Genomic DNA, 13,188 nt, shown 5'->3' on the forward strand with positions numbered 1-13,188 from the left:
CATCTAGGAGCTTAAACTGGGAGGTAAAAAGCACATTGACAAGATATGTTTTTCCAAATTTGATAGCCTTTGCTGGAAGTTTAAGTACAAAATTGATTTTCTGTTCGTATTCATTTGTAATCAGACTTTCATTTATAATGGTTGGTTTACTGTAAATGGTAGTCTGTGTTCAGAACCTATGTTTTGTTCATAGAAGATAACTCCTGGGTCTATTCGAATTTTGTATAATTATGTCCCTTTTCTTTTCAAAAGATGGGTTAATATAAACAGAGCCAAGAAAGATTGGTCAGAATATATAAGAGAAATGGTAAAAAGAGAATGAAAAAGATGATCTAGTCTGTAGCCAAACGGTTTAAATGGTTACCCCACCAGCTCCTTCGGCACAGTGTAATCGCAATCTTTCATGTTTGTTAGCCTGTCCTTCGGAAACAGTTTGTGTGTCAACTTTAACTTTAAAACAATTGAAGAGATTCCAATGAAACTTTACACTAATGTTAAACATAATGAGAAGGTGTGTCAGGAACAGGAGCAGATCTGTACGTCAAAGGTCAAGAGCATTGGTAAGATCACATATAATTTTCACGCTTATTCGTATACATGTATAGTATTTTGTGTCTCGACCATAAGTTCTGAAATATGAAAAGAATACTGTTGTGATAGAGTTTAGTGCCAGCTAAGCTATAAATTGGTCAATCCTCACTTTTAACCCACTCATGTCCCTTTTGTTTTAAACAGTTCAGCACAAGATTTATATTTGATGAGAGAATTAAGCTGTTGGTCTAGACACTTAAATCTTCCTGAAAACATAATCAAAAATGTCATTCGAAATCTGTGTTTTAAGTGTGGGTGGTTGTCAATTTATGCTGGCTACATTTCCTGGAGCATTTAACTGAGTGAAATATTGATGAAAATTAGCATTTACCCTATTAAACATTTATTCTTTAGGGGTGTCAGATGCCAATCCTATCGGAACAGTGTTTGTATTGGTAGGCATTATGGGAAGGGAGGTAATCCAAACATTATGCTAGACAGTATGTTCAGAGTATTGCCCCTTAGATAAAAGCAACAAAATGCACAATGTATGTAAACAGAAATGTTGCCAGTGAGCAATACTTTCCCAACAGTGTTCTTATCATGGCCATGTTCAGGGACATAAAAGGTAAAAATAATGGATAAAGGTCCCTTATTTATAATGGGTAGCCAATAATAGTCCCCATCTGGAATGGATGAAACAACTTACTTCCAGTCAAGCCCTTGACAGTTTTCGTATTTACCTCCCCTGCATTCAGTACAGGCTGATACTGCTGGAAAGAGTTCTAATTTAAGAATACCAATTAGACCAGCAATCAGACCCAGATTGCTAGTGCTAGGCCAATCTGCTAACCACTGCCCCACTGACTCCCATCCGTAACTACAGCATGTAATGATTTCTATTTTCAGGTTATGATATACTTGATAGACCATGTACTACCACAGGGATACTTTGCCAACAACCTTCGAGCCCTCTCTGTTGATATGGCTGTGTTCAGGGATCTGTTGAAGATATTCCCAAAGTTGTCTCGACATCTAGATTACCTGCAGCATGCTCAAGACCAGACCTCAGGTATGGATCAATTCTTCTCATTCCCTCAAGTCATAGAGACAGTTAGAATCTTGCCTACATTGCGTGGATGGTGTACAGTTGTTCGGTCATGTGCCAGGGATAGATATTCCCATCTTTTTGTAAGGAAAAACCTTATCTTAGTAATATGCACTTGAGTGATATCACTGTAGTTCTCGTAGTATTTTGACATACAGAGTGCTGGGTTGTACCTAAATGTAATTGTCATCTAGACCTATTTTTAGCTTACCTGAGCACAAAGTCTGTCATGCGACATCATGCTTTGTCAACAATTTGACTGTTAATGCTCTCGAGGTCACAATTTTTGTCGAGTCTTAATGAAATTTGGTCAGAATGTTTCCCTCAATAAAATCTCAGACCAGTTCATTACTGGCTCATGTGGGGGCAAAATCTAGATCACTAGGTCAGTTAGAAGGAAAACATTGTTAACACTCTAGAGGCTACATTTTTACATAACCTTTATTAAACTTTGTTAAAATATTTGTCTCTATGAAATCTAAAACAATTTTTGAAACTGGGTTACCTGAGGGAAAAAAATAGGTCAGATCATAGCAAAATCATGTTAACACTCTAGAGGCCACTGTAAGAATGTTTTCTCAGTAAAATATAAGTCAAGTTCAAAACTGGGTTACCTAAAGCCAAAAACTAGGTCCCAAGGTCAGATCATAGAAAAACCTTGTTTATACTCAAGATGCTACATTTTCTGTTTGATCTTCTTAAAACTCTGTGATAATGTTTGTCTCTATGAAATCTACATTGAGTTCAAAACTAGGTTACCAGAGGTCAGAAACTAGTTCACAAGGTCAAATCATTGAAAGACAATGTTAACACTGTAGAGGCCACATTTTCAACTTGATCATCATAAATTTTTATCAGAATGTTTGTGGCTATGAAGTCTAGGTCATACTTTGGCCACATTTTATAGGTGTGTGCTTTACTTTCTATAGAAAATGTTTGTACTCCTGAAAAGATCAGTACCAGTGTTGAGTGGACACCTGTCTGCTTAACACAGGTTTGACTGTATGCAAATACAGACCTTTCAGCTGTGCAATTTTTCTGATATTGTATAGTTTTTTAGCAAATTTGCAATATCAGCATTTTCTGACATGATGTGCTATATAACTTGAAAACTGTTTGGTATCATCTTGTATTTGATAGTGAATTGTCCAGTGAGAATGATATGTTTATAGTTAATGTGTGCACCCTATTTATAGATATAAAAATTATTTGTGTTACAGGTGGATGTTACGAGCCTCCACTTACTAATGTGTTCACTATGCAATGGTTCCTCACATTGTTTGCTACCTGCCTGCCAAAATCTACAGTCCTACGTGTCTGGGACTCCATACTCCTTGACGGCTCGGAGATATTGTTGAGAACTGCTCTAGTCATATGGGGAAAACTATCTAGGTAGGTATTTTATATTGTTGCTAGCTATATTAAGCTTATGATGTTGTCTGCTGTATGCTAACTGCTTGTCAAAATCTACTTATTCTTTGTGTTGGAAAACACCTGCCATTTGCTAAATACCTGCCAAAATCTACTTTCTTTATGCATTTGAACACACCAACCATTTACAAAATATCTTCCAAAATCTGCTTTCTTTATTTGTTTGAATACACCTGCCATTTGCAAAATACTGGCAAAAATTTACTTTCTTCGTATGTTGGAAAACACCTGCCATTTGAAAAATAACTTCTGAAATCTACTTTCTTCATGTGTTGGAACACACCAATCATGTGCTAAATACCTGCCAAAATCAACTTTCTTTCTGTGTTGGTAAACACCAGCCATTTGCAAAATACATGTACCTGCCAAAATCTTCTTTCTTTGTGTGTTGGAAAACACCAACAATTTTCAAAACACCTGCCAAAATCTTCTTTCTTTGTGTGTTGGAAAACACCAACCATTTGCAAAATACCTGCCAAAATCTACTTTCTTCATGTGTTGGAAAACACCAGCCATTTGCAAAATGCCTGCCAAAATCTGCTGGTCTTCATGTATTGGGAAACACGAGCCTTTTACAAAATAACTGCCAAAATCAACTCTCTTCATGTGTTGGAAATCACCAACAATTTGCAAAATACCTGCCAAAATCAACTTTCTTCATGTGTTGAAAAACACCAACCATTTGCAAAATACCTCCCAAAATCAACTTTCTTCATGTGTTGGAAAACACCAACCATTTGCAATATACCTGCCAAAATCAACTTTATTTATGTGTTGGAAAACACCAAAGATTTTCAAAATACCTGCCAAAATCTTCTTTCTTTGTGTGTTGGAAAACACCAACCATTTGCTAAATACCTGCCAAAATCTACTTTCTTCATGTGTTGGAAAACACCAGCCATTTTCAAAATACCTGCTAAAATCAACTTTATTCATGTGTTGGAAAACACCAGCCATTTGCAAAATACCTGCCAAAATTTGCTAGTCTTCATGTGTTGGAAAACACCAACCATTTACAATATACCTGCCAAAATCAACTTTCTTCATGTGTTGGAAAACACCAACCATTTGCAAAATACCTGCCAAAATCAACTTTATTCATGTGTTGGAAAACACCAGCCATTTGCAAAATACCTGCCAAAATCAACTCTCTTCATGTGTTGAAAAACACCAGTCATTTGCAAATACCTGCCAAAATTAACTATATTATGTGTTGGAAAACATTAACAATTTGCAAAATACCTGCCAAAATTAACTTTCTTCATGTGTTGAAAAACACCAGCCATTGGAAAACACCAACCATTTGCAAAATACCTGCCAAAATCAACTGTCTTCATGTGTTGAAAAACACCAGCCATTTGCAAAATACCTGCCAAAATCAACTCTCTTCATGTGTTAGAACACACTAACCATTTGCAAAATACCTGCCAAAATCAACTTTATTCATGTGTTGGAAAACACCAACCATTTGCAAAATACCTGCCAAAATCTACTGGTCTTCATGTATTGGAAAACACCAACCATTTGCAAAATACCTGCCAAAATCAACTTTATTCATGTGTTGGAATCTTCATGTGTTGGAAAACACCAACCATTTGCAAAATACCTGCCAATATCTGCTAGTCTTCATGTATTGGAAAATACCTGCCAAAATCTGCTGGTCTTCATGTATTTGGAAACACCAGCCATTTGCAAAATACCTGCCAAAATCAACTCTCTTCATGTGTTGGAAAACACCAGCCATTTGCAAAATACCTGTCAAAATCAACTCTCTGCATGTGTTGGAAAACACCAACCCTTTGCAAAATACCTGCCAAATCAACTCTCTTCATGTGTTGGAAAACACCAGCCATTTGCAAAATACCTGCCAAAATCAACTTAATTCATGTGTTGGAAAACACCAACCATTTGCAAAATACCTGCCAAAATCGACTTTCTTCATGTGTTGGAAAACACCAACCATTTGCAAAATACCTGCCAAAATCTGCTGGTTATCATGTGTTGGAAAACACCAACCATTTGCAAAATACCTGCCAAAATCAGCTGGTTATCATGTGTTGGAAAACACTAGTCATTTGCAAAATACCTGCCAAAATCTGCTGGTCTTCATGTATTGGTAAACACCAGTCATTTGCAAAATACCTGCCAAAATCTGCTGGTCTTCATGTATTGAAAAACACAAGTTATTTGCAAAATACCTGCCAACATCTGCTGGCCTTCATGTATTGGAAAACACAAGTTATTTGCAAAATACCTGCCAAAATCTGCTGGTCTTCATGTATTGGGAAACACCAGCCATTTGCAAAATACCTGCCAAAATCAACTCTCTTCATGTGTTGGAAAACACCAGCCATTTGCAAAATACCTGTCAAAATCAACTCTCTTCATGTGTTGGAAAACACCAACCCTTTGCAAAATACCTGCCAAATCAACTCTCTTCATGTGTTGGAAAACACCAGCCATTTGCAAAATACCTACCAAAATCAACTTTATTCATGTGTTGGAAAACACCAACCATTTGCAAAATACCTGCCAAAATCGACTTTCTTCATGTGTTGGAAAACACCAGTCCTTTGCAAAATACCTGCCAACATCTGCTGGTCTTCATGTGTTGGAAAACACCAACCATTTGCAAAATACCTGCCAAAATCAACTTTATTCATCTGTTGGAATCTTCATGTTTTGGAAAACACCAACCATTTGCAAAATACCAGCCAAAATCTGCTGGTTATCATGTGTTGGAAAACACCAACCATTTGCAAAATATCTGCCAAAATCTGCTGGTTATCATGTGTTGGAAAACACAAGTTATTTGCAAAATACCTGCCAAATCAGCTTTATTCATGCGTTGGAATCTTCATGTGTTGGAAAACATCAACCATTTGCAAAATACATGCCAACATCTGCTGGCCTTCATGTGTTGGAAAACACCAACCATTTGCAAAATTCCTGCCAAAATCAACTTTATTCATGTGTTGGAATCTTCATGTATTGGAAAACACCAGTCATTTGCAAAATACCTGCCAAAATCGACTTTCTTCATGTGTTGGAAAACACCAGTCATTTGCAAAATACCTGCCAACATCTGCTGGTCTTCATGTGTTGGAAAACACCAACCATTTGCAAAATACCTGCCAAAATCAACTTTATTCATGTGTTGGAATCTTCATGTGTTGGAAAACACCAACCATTTGCAAAATACCTGCCAAAATCTGCTGGTTATCATGTGTTGGAAAACACCAACCATTTGCAAAATACCTGCCAAAATCTGCTGGTTATCATGTGTTGGAATACACCAACCATTTGCAAAATACCTGCCAAAATCAGCTGGTTATCATGTGCTGGAAAACAAAAGTTATTTGCAAAATACCTGCCAAAATCAACTTTGTTCATGTGTTGGAATCTTCATGTGTTGGAAAACATCAACCATTTGCAAAATACCTGCCAACATCTGCTGGCCTTCATGTGTTGGAAAACACCAACCATTTGCAAAATTCCTGCCAAAATCAACTTTATTCATGTGTTGGAATCTTCATGTATTGGAAAACACCAGTCATTTGCAAAATACCTGCCAAAATCGACTTTCTTCATGTGTTGGAAAACACCAGTCATTTGCAAAATACCTGCCAACATCTGCTGGTCTTCATGTGTTGGAAAACACCAACCATTTGCAAAATACCTGCCAAAATCAACTTTATTCATGTGTTGGAATCTTCATGTGTTGGAAAACACCAGTCATTTGCAAAATACCTGCCAAAATCTGCTGGTTATCATGTGTTGGAAAACACCAACCATTTGCAAAATACCTGCCAAAATCTGCTGGTTATCATGTGTTGGAATACACCAACCATTTGCAAAATACCTGCCAAAATCAGCTGGTTATCATGTGTTGGAAAACAAAAGTTATTCGCAAAATACCTGCCAAAATCAACTTTGTTCATGTGTTGGAATCTTCATGTGTTGGAAAACACCAACCATTTGCAAAATACCTGCCAAAATCTGCTGGTTATCATGTGTTGGAAAGCACCAACCATTTGTAAAATACCTGCCAACATCTGCTGGTCTTCATGTATTGGAAAACACCAACCATTTGCAAAATACCTGCCAAAATCAACTTTATTCATGTGTTGGAATCTTCATGTATTGGAAAACACCAGTCATTTGCAAAATACCTGCCAAAATCTGCTGGTCTTCATGTGTTGGAAAACACAAGTCATTTGCAAAATACCTGCCAAAATCTGCTGGTCTTCATATGCTGGAAAACACAAGTTATTTGCAAAATACCTGCCAAAATCTGCTGGTCTTCATGTGTTGGAAAACACAAGTTATTTGCAAAATACCTGCCAAAATCTGCTGGTCTTCATGTGTTGGAAAACACCAGTCATTTGCAAAATACCTGCCAAAATCTGCTGGGCTTCATGTATTGGAAAACACAAGTTATTTGCAAAATACCTGCCAAAATCTACTTTCTTTATGAATTTAAAAGGTGGACTATTTCTGTGGATTGTTATATAATATCCAGTTTTACATTTTGCTTTTGATTAATATTAGGATATTTCAACTACCTGAAGCAAAAGACAAGACAGTTTTAAAACAGCATGTAGCTTTGGCATTAATCTATTTTCAGTTTCGGTTGTGCAACTAAGATAGGCAAAGGGAGGCAACAATAATTTTATCAACTTACATTTCTATTGAATTTTGGCAAAATCTATATACTTTTCAATGCAAATCTTTGACAAAGCTAATACAATAGTGCTTATACTCATATTATTCCTTAAGCAAATATGTTTATTAAATTTGTACTTAAGCTAAAATACTGCTATCTTGGTTGGGCAACCAGGATAGGAAAATCCAATTTTAAAGATACTTCCAGAAAAGATGTAACATGTATTAAGAAGTCAATGAACACACATTAGTATAAATTTTAAGTTTTGAACAAATCCATTAGTTATCCAAAATCTGATTAACCACCTAAAAGCATTATTTCTGTCACAGATCATGCTGATTTTATGTTGTTTTATCTTGTCTTTTACATCTTTGAACATTCTTGATCATCCTGTGTTGGTTGCCTGTGAATACTGTCTTTGTATGTTAATGCATTTGTACATACTACTGAAATCCTGCTGTAGTAGTTTTTACATGCTAGGTAAATGCTTTTTTGCAGGAGTATTTCATGCTGAGGCAACAAGTGACACCATTTATTTTGCATAGAAAACAACAGAGATATAATACCAGAAATCAACTGTGAACGAAGACTGTCTGTCTCTAATGTCCACTGCTTTCATTTTCAAATTAAACATTTTCAGTTTATTTTAACCTGTGAACGAAGACTGTCTGTCTCTAATGCTGAGCCAGTGACCTTTATTTTCAAAAAACACAGTATAATTTCGAAATCACTGTGAACGAAGACTGTCTGTCTCTAATGTCCACTGCTTTCATTTTCAAATTAAACATTTTCAGTTTATTTTAACCTGTGAACAAAGACTGCCTGTCTCTAATGACCACTGCCTTCATTTTCAAATTAAACATTTTCAGTTTATTTTAACCTGTGAACAAAGACTGCCTGTCTCTAATGACCACTGCCTTCATTTTCAAATTAAACATTTTCAGTTTATTTTAACCTGTGAACAAAGACTGCCTGTCTCTAATGACCACTGCCTTCATTTTCAAATTAAACATTTTCAATTTATTTTAACCTGTGAACAAAGACCCTCTGCGAACATAGAACACCTTTCTCATACCAACACTAGTTTCTTTTTCAAACTAAACGTTTTCAGGTTGTTGTTTTTTAACCTGTGAATGATCACCAGTGAACATAGATACCCTGTCTCTAATGGCCATTAGTTTCATTTTCAAAAATAAACAGTTTCAGTTTTTATACCCCGAGATACTATTATCTGGGGGCTATACTGGATTCCACTTGATCCGTCTGTTCGTCTGTCTGTAGACAGACTTTGTCCACGCTATTTCTCAGCAATTGTAGGCCAGATATCCATCAGTCTATGTAATTATTATCAGTACCAAGCCTAATGAAGCGGGTTCCGTTTGGATGATTTTTCACCTGGAACTCATGTCTGTCATGGCGCCTAGTTTCATTTTCAAATTAAACATTTTCATTTTATCTTTTACCTATGTAATAAAGACCACTGACACATAAGGATTACTTTTTGACTTGACCAAGAATGGTCTTGGTCACAGGTGTGACAGTATTCAATCAAGATTGTTCATAAATTATGTAACCACCACAAACTTGTTTTTGAATGAAGATTATTAAGTCATTAAGCTGTGTAATTACTTAAATGCAGCAATTATTTGTGAAATATGTTGACAAATCAATTATTGCCTTTTACAAAATTCAATTGATTTTGATCTGGAATCTGTTAAACTCACATTGCATCATAATCTGGAATATATTTGTAACTAGAGACTATATGATTGCAATATCTTTGTAACTAGGGACTTCAATTTCTTGATGAAAAATTCTGCAGAATTATTAATGCAAGCATACTCATTTTGCATGCATTGCAGTGAAGGTATATTGATCCAGTTTGAAATAAAGGCTGTAAACTCTGGAACAGTTTGATAAACAATCTTCAATGAAATCATTTAATTTCGTTGCAAAGAATTTCATGGTGGTGATTTGAATGGACATGAATTTATGAAATTTAAACATTTTAAGTAGTTCTTCACGTTTGGATCAATTTTTTTCTACAATGTAGAATTTGATTTAACCCAGATTTTTCAAAACTTCAGAATATACTAAGAAAATTCTGTAAACGAAAAAGATGGGTTGTGTGCTTGATTTCCTGCTACTAAGACTGATTTGAAAAATTTGGGCCCAACCGAAGTTTTCATATTGGGTGTCCATGGGAACACACATGCTTGTTTCTGAGATATTTGCTCATGATTAAAGAGATCTGCACATTGAGTGCAGATTTTTAGACATTATTTAGAATTGTTTTTCATGTCAAACATTTTAATATCATGTTTTGTCTTTTGAAAGATAGTTATGTTGCCATTAGTTCATAAAATGATTTTTATTTCTGTATACCTAGTCCAGGCTTTATGCTACGTCAGCCATATAAATAGAGAATAATAGGTTAGTGCCGTAGATGAGAAAGTTTATCTGGCGAGGTGAAGGAGGTTATCGGGTGAGCCGAAGGCGAACCAGATAACGTCCGGAGCCGAGTCAGATAAACTTTCTCCATCTTAGGCACTAACCTATTATTCTATTTATCTTGTCATTACTTCATTTTCCGATATTTGGCAATTTATTTTACAAAAATAAGTGTGCGGCAACCATTTCAATGACGTCATATTCGTAATGACGTCACTTATGTAATGACGTAATCACCGACAAAATCGCAATAACTTCTTCGTTTTTGAATGAAAACTCATTATTTGACCACTCATTTTCTTAGTTCGGACATTTCCATCACAATGGTGATGGTTTCAATGCAAAATTTCTTATGACAACAATATCGATCATAAGGTCACATGATCAACTGACCGTATTTCACTGGTCACGTGTCAACTGACGGTATATCAAGAAAGATTATACGGCACCCTGATATCGGGTCGAAAATACTGCAAGTGACAGGATAAATGACGTTACGCCATTACCTCCAGTTTATAAAACATGCAGAACTACCAGTCCTTAAGATGAATTAATTAGAACTTTTAGTTATTGTGGTTTAATTGTATACATTGCATCTTGAAATCTACAAAGAAATTAAGTCCCTGTCAAATAATAGCAATTTTACAGTTTTTACTCCTTCATTTATTGAATCTATTACAATTTACATAAAGAAACGGCCATTTAATATTCATGGCTATTACAGAGTGTTGGTATCAGATCTAAAACCGTTAAATTTAGTTGCAATGCAGTTGTTACTTTGGACTTGAACTGCTTAATAAGATTTTGTACAGATTCATTACACGAAAGCTTCTGTCTGAAGACAAACTAGAAAATTGTATTGTAATAGATGTATATTGATCCAAAATTTTGAAATGAAAGGTTCGTGAATAGTGCATGAGCTAGCTTGACTCGTATTACAACAAGTTTTCACATGGTTTTTATTGTTGTTTCAGTCGCATCCTCACTGTGTCCTCGGCAGATGAGTTTTACACGCTCATGGGAGATATCACCCAGGAAATGCTAGAAGGAAATATTCTCGATGCAGATTCAATGATCAAGGTAACATTTGCTATTGTTTTCTGCATGATGTTTTTCTAACAATGCAGTTTTGTTGTTGTTGGTGTCAATTTAATGTGCCTAGGTTTTTATCTTTTTGTAACAAAGTTAGAGATATAGGACAAAATTAGCAATAGAATTTTCTCTTTCAATATTTCTTGATTATAAATTTTGAATGTAAGCATATTTTTGTCCACTCTAGAACTTTCACACACATTTTAGAATTTTGATGAAAATTTACGCAATTTGGTTAACAGAAGATTTTAATAAATGCTTAATAAAAATTTTCTTAAGATATTGATTTTATGTATAGTAAGATACGAGACATTGATATTTAATCAAATTTGACACAAAATGATTTTTCATGTTAAATAATGATAAGAATGAATTCAGCTACAGTGAAACCTGCCTTGGCTACTTCTTGTATTAAACAACATATTGCCTTAAGCAGCCAGTAAGCTATTATGATTCTTTAAAGTGATTTTTTGTTCTAAATTAGTTTTTAAAGCCTTCAACTTAGCTCTAAAGGTAGAGCGCAGATCTATAGATCGCAGGGTTGTGAGTTCGATCCTTGGGCAGGCCGTATGTTCTCCTTGGAGATTTGATAAAAGACATTGTGTCTGAAATCATTCATCCTCCACCTCTGATTCATGTGGGCAAGTTTGCAGTTACTTGCAGAGAACAGGTTTGTACTGGTACAGAATCCAGGAAAACTAGACAGGTTAACTGCCTGCCTTTCCATAACTGAAATATTATTCAAAAACGTCAAAACAAAAAAATGTTCTAATTTAAACTTTTCTTAAACAGCCACCAGCTATAAGCAGCCTGTTCATGTCACTCACTTGGCTGTCTGCTTAAGAGAGGTTTAACTCCATTTTAACGACAGTACATTATGTACTTATCTTTTGAGGAGTTGTGGTTATGATTTAAATGAATGGAATCCAGCTTTTACTCTTGATGATGTGAAACTAGTTTTTGATAACCAAGTTTTTCTCATTTCAGAGTATTTACTGTATAGCCCCCTTCCCACTGCCTCAGCTAACAGAATTGCGTGAAAAATATACTTACAATATACGACCTTTCACCCCTTCTTCAAAGAAGGCATCTTGGCCAGAAGGAACTGTGCTGCCTAGCGATGAGGATGACCTTGAGGATGAAGATTTAGAAAATATTACATGTTTTACAGGATTTATACCAACTAACGTTTCATCTAGTGTCAAACATCATAAAGGTAAGCTGGTGGTTTTGAATGTGATCAAGAAAATTGTGACAATAGGAAACTTTAAAGGACAGAATCTCCCCTCTGTAATATATGTTGTATGCTGAGTTTCAAGTCACTCCGACACAATTTACTGTTTGATCCTCCTTTTCTGAAACAAGTTTGTACTTCATTCTCTTTAAATATAAGACAATACTATTCATATTATACATCATCCCAAATAACTTTAAGGACAGCAGTAGGAAAATTTTAAAACTTATAAAAATATCTGGATTAATTTTGATTTTATCATTAGAAAATGATTTTGATGAGGTTATTTTCCATTGTAAATTTCAGCCATTTTTGACATCAATAATTTATAAAAAATCAATTTTGACTTTAATATTTGATTGATTGTTTGAAAACTTTCAGGATATCATAATAAGTACAAAAACAACATGTTCATCCTAAACCTTCTTTAAATTAAAAAAAAAAAAAAAAAAAAACTTTTTGTGATTTGTATGATGTTGACCATAAAATTAACATTATTACAGATATTTTAATAATTCAAAAAGGTCCTACTACCACCCTCAGAGACCTTTAGAATGTTTACAATTTTTATCTGGACCATGCAAAATAAAGCCACCATTCAAGAAGAAACCTGTTACAGCTTATGTGGATCAAACAGTAGTTGATATGGCCATTTTCTAGCATGAATGTTTGAAG

The 13,188-nt window shown here is 35.1% G+C and overlaps 1 protein-coding gene across 3 annotated transcripts in view; it reads left to right on the forward strand.

The window, feature by feature from the left end:
- LOC128548037 (TBC1 domain family member 30-like) overlaps window positions 1–13,188 on the forward strand; it is a 115,938-nt gene that overhangs the window by 84,197 nt on the left and 18,553 nt on the right. For all 3 annotated transcript variants that reach the window (XM_053522316.1, XM_053522317.1, XM_053522318.1), the window contains 4 exons: window positions 1,441–1,603; window positions 2,860–3,031; window positions 11,162–11,267; window positions 12,267–12,495. In XM_053522316.1, coding sequence (XP_053378291.1) covers window positions 1,441–1,603; window positions 2,860–3,031; window positions 11,162–11,267; window positions 12,267–12,495 — 670 coding nt within the window. The remainder of the gene's footprint in view (window positions 1–1,440; window positions 1,604–2,859; window positions 3,032–11,161; window positions 11,268–12,266; window positions 12,496–13,188) is intronic.

Source organism: Mercenaria mercenaria, chromosome 13 (assembly GCF_021730395.1).
Source record: "Mercenaria mercenaria strain notata chromosome 13, MADL_Memer_1, whole genome shotgun sequence".
Classification (NCBI taxonomy): domain Eukaryota; kingdom Metazoa; phylum Mollusca; class Bivalvia; order Venerida; family Veneridae; genus Mercenaria; species Mercenaria mercenaria.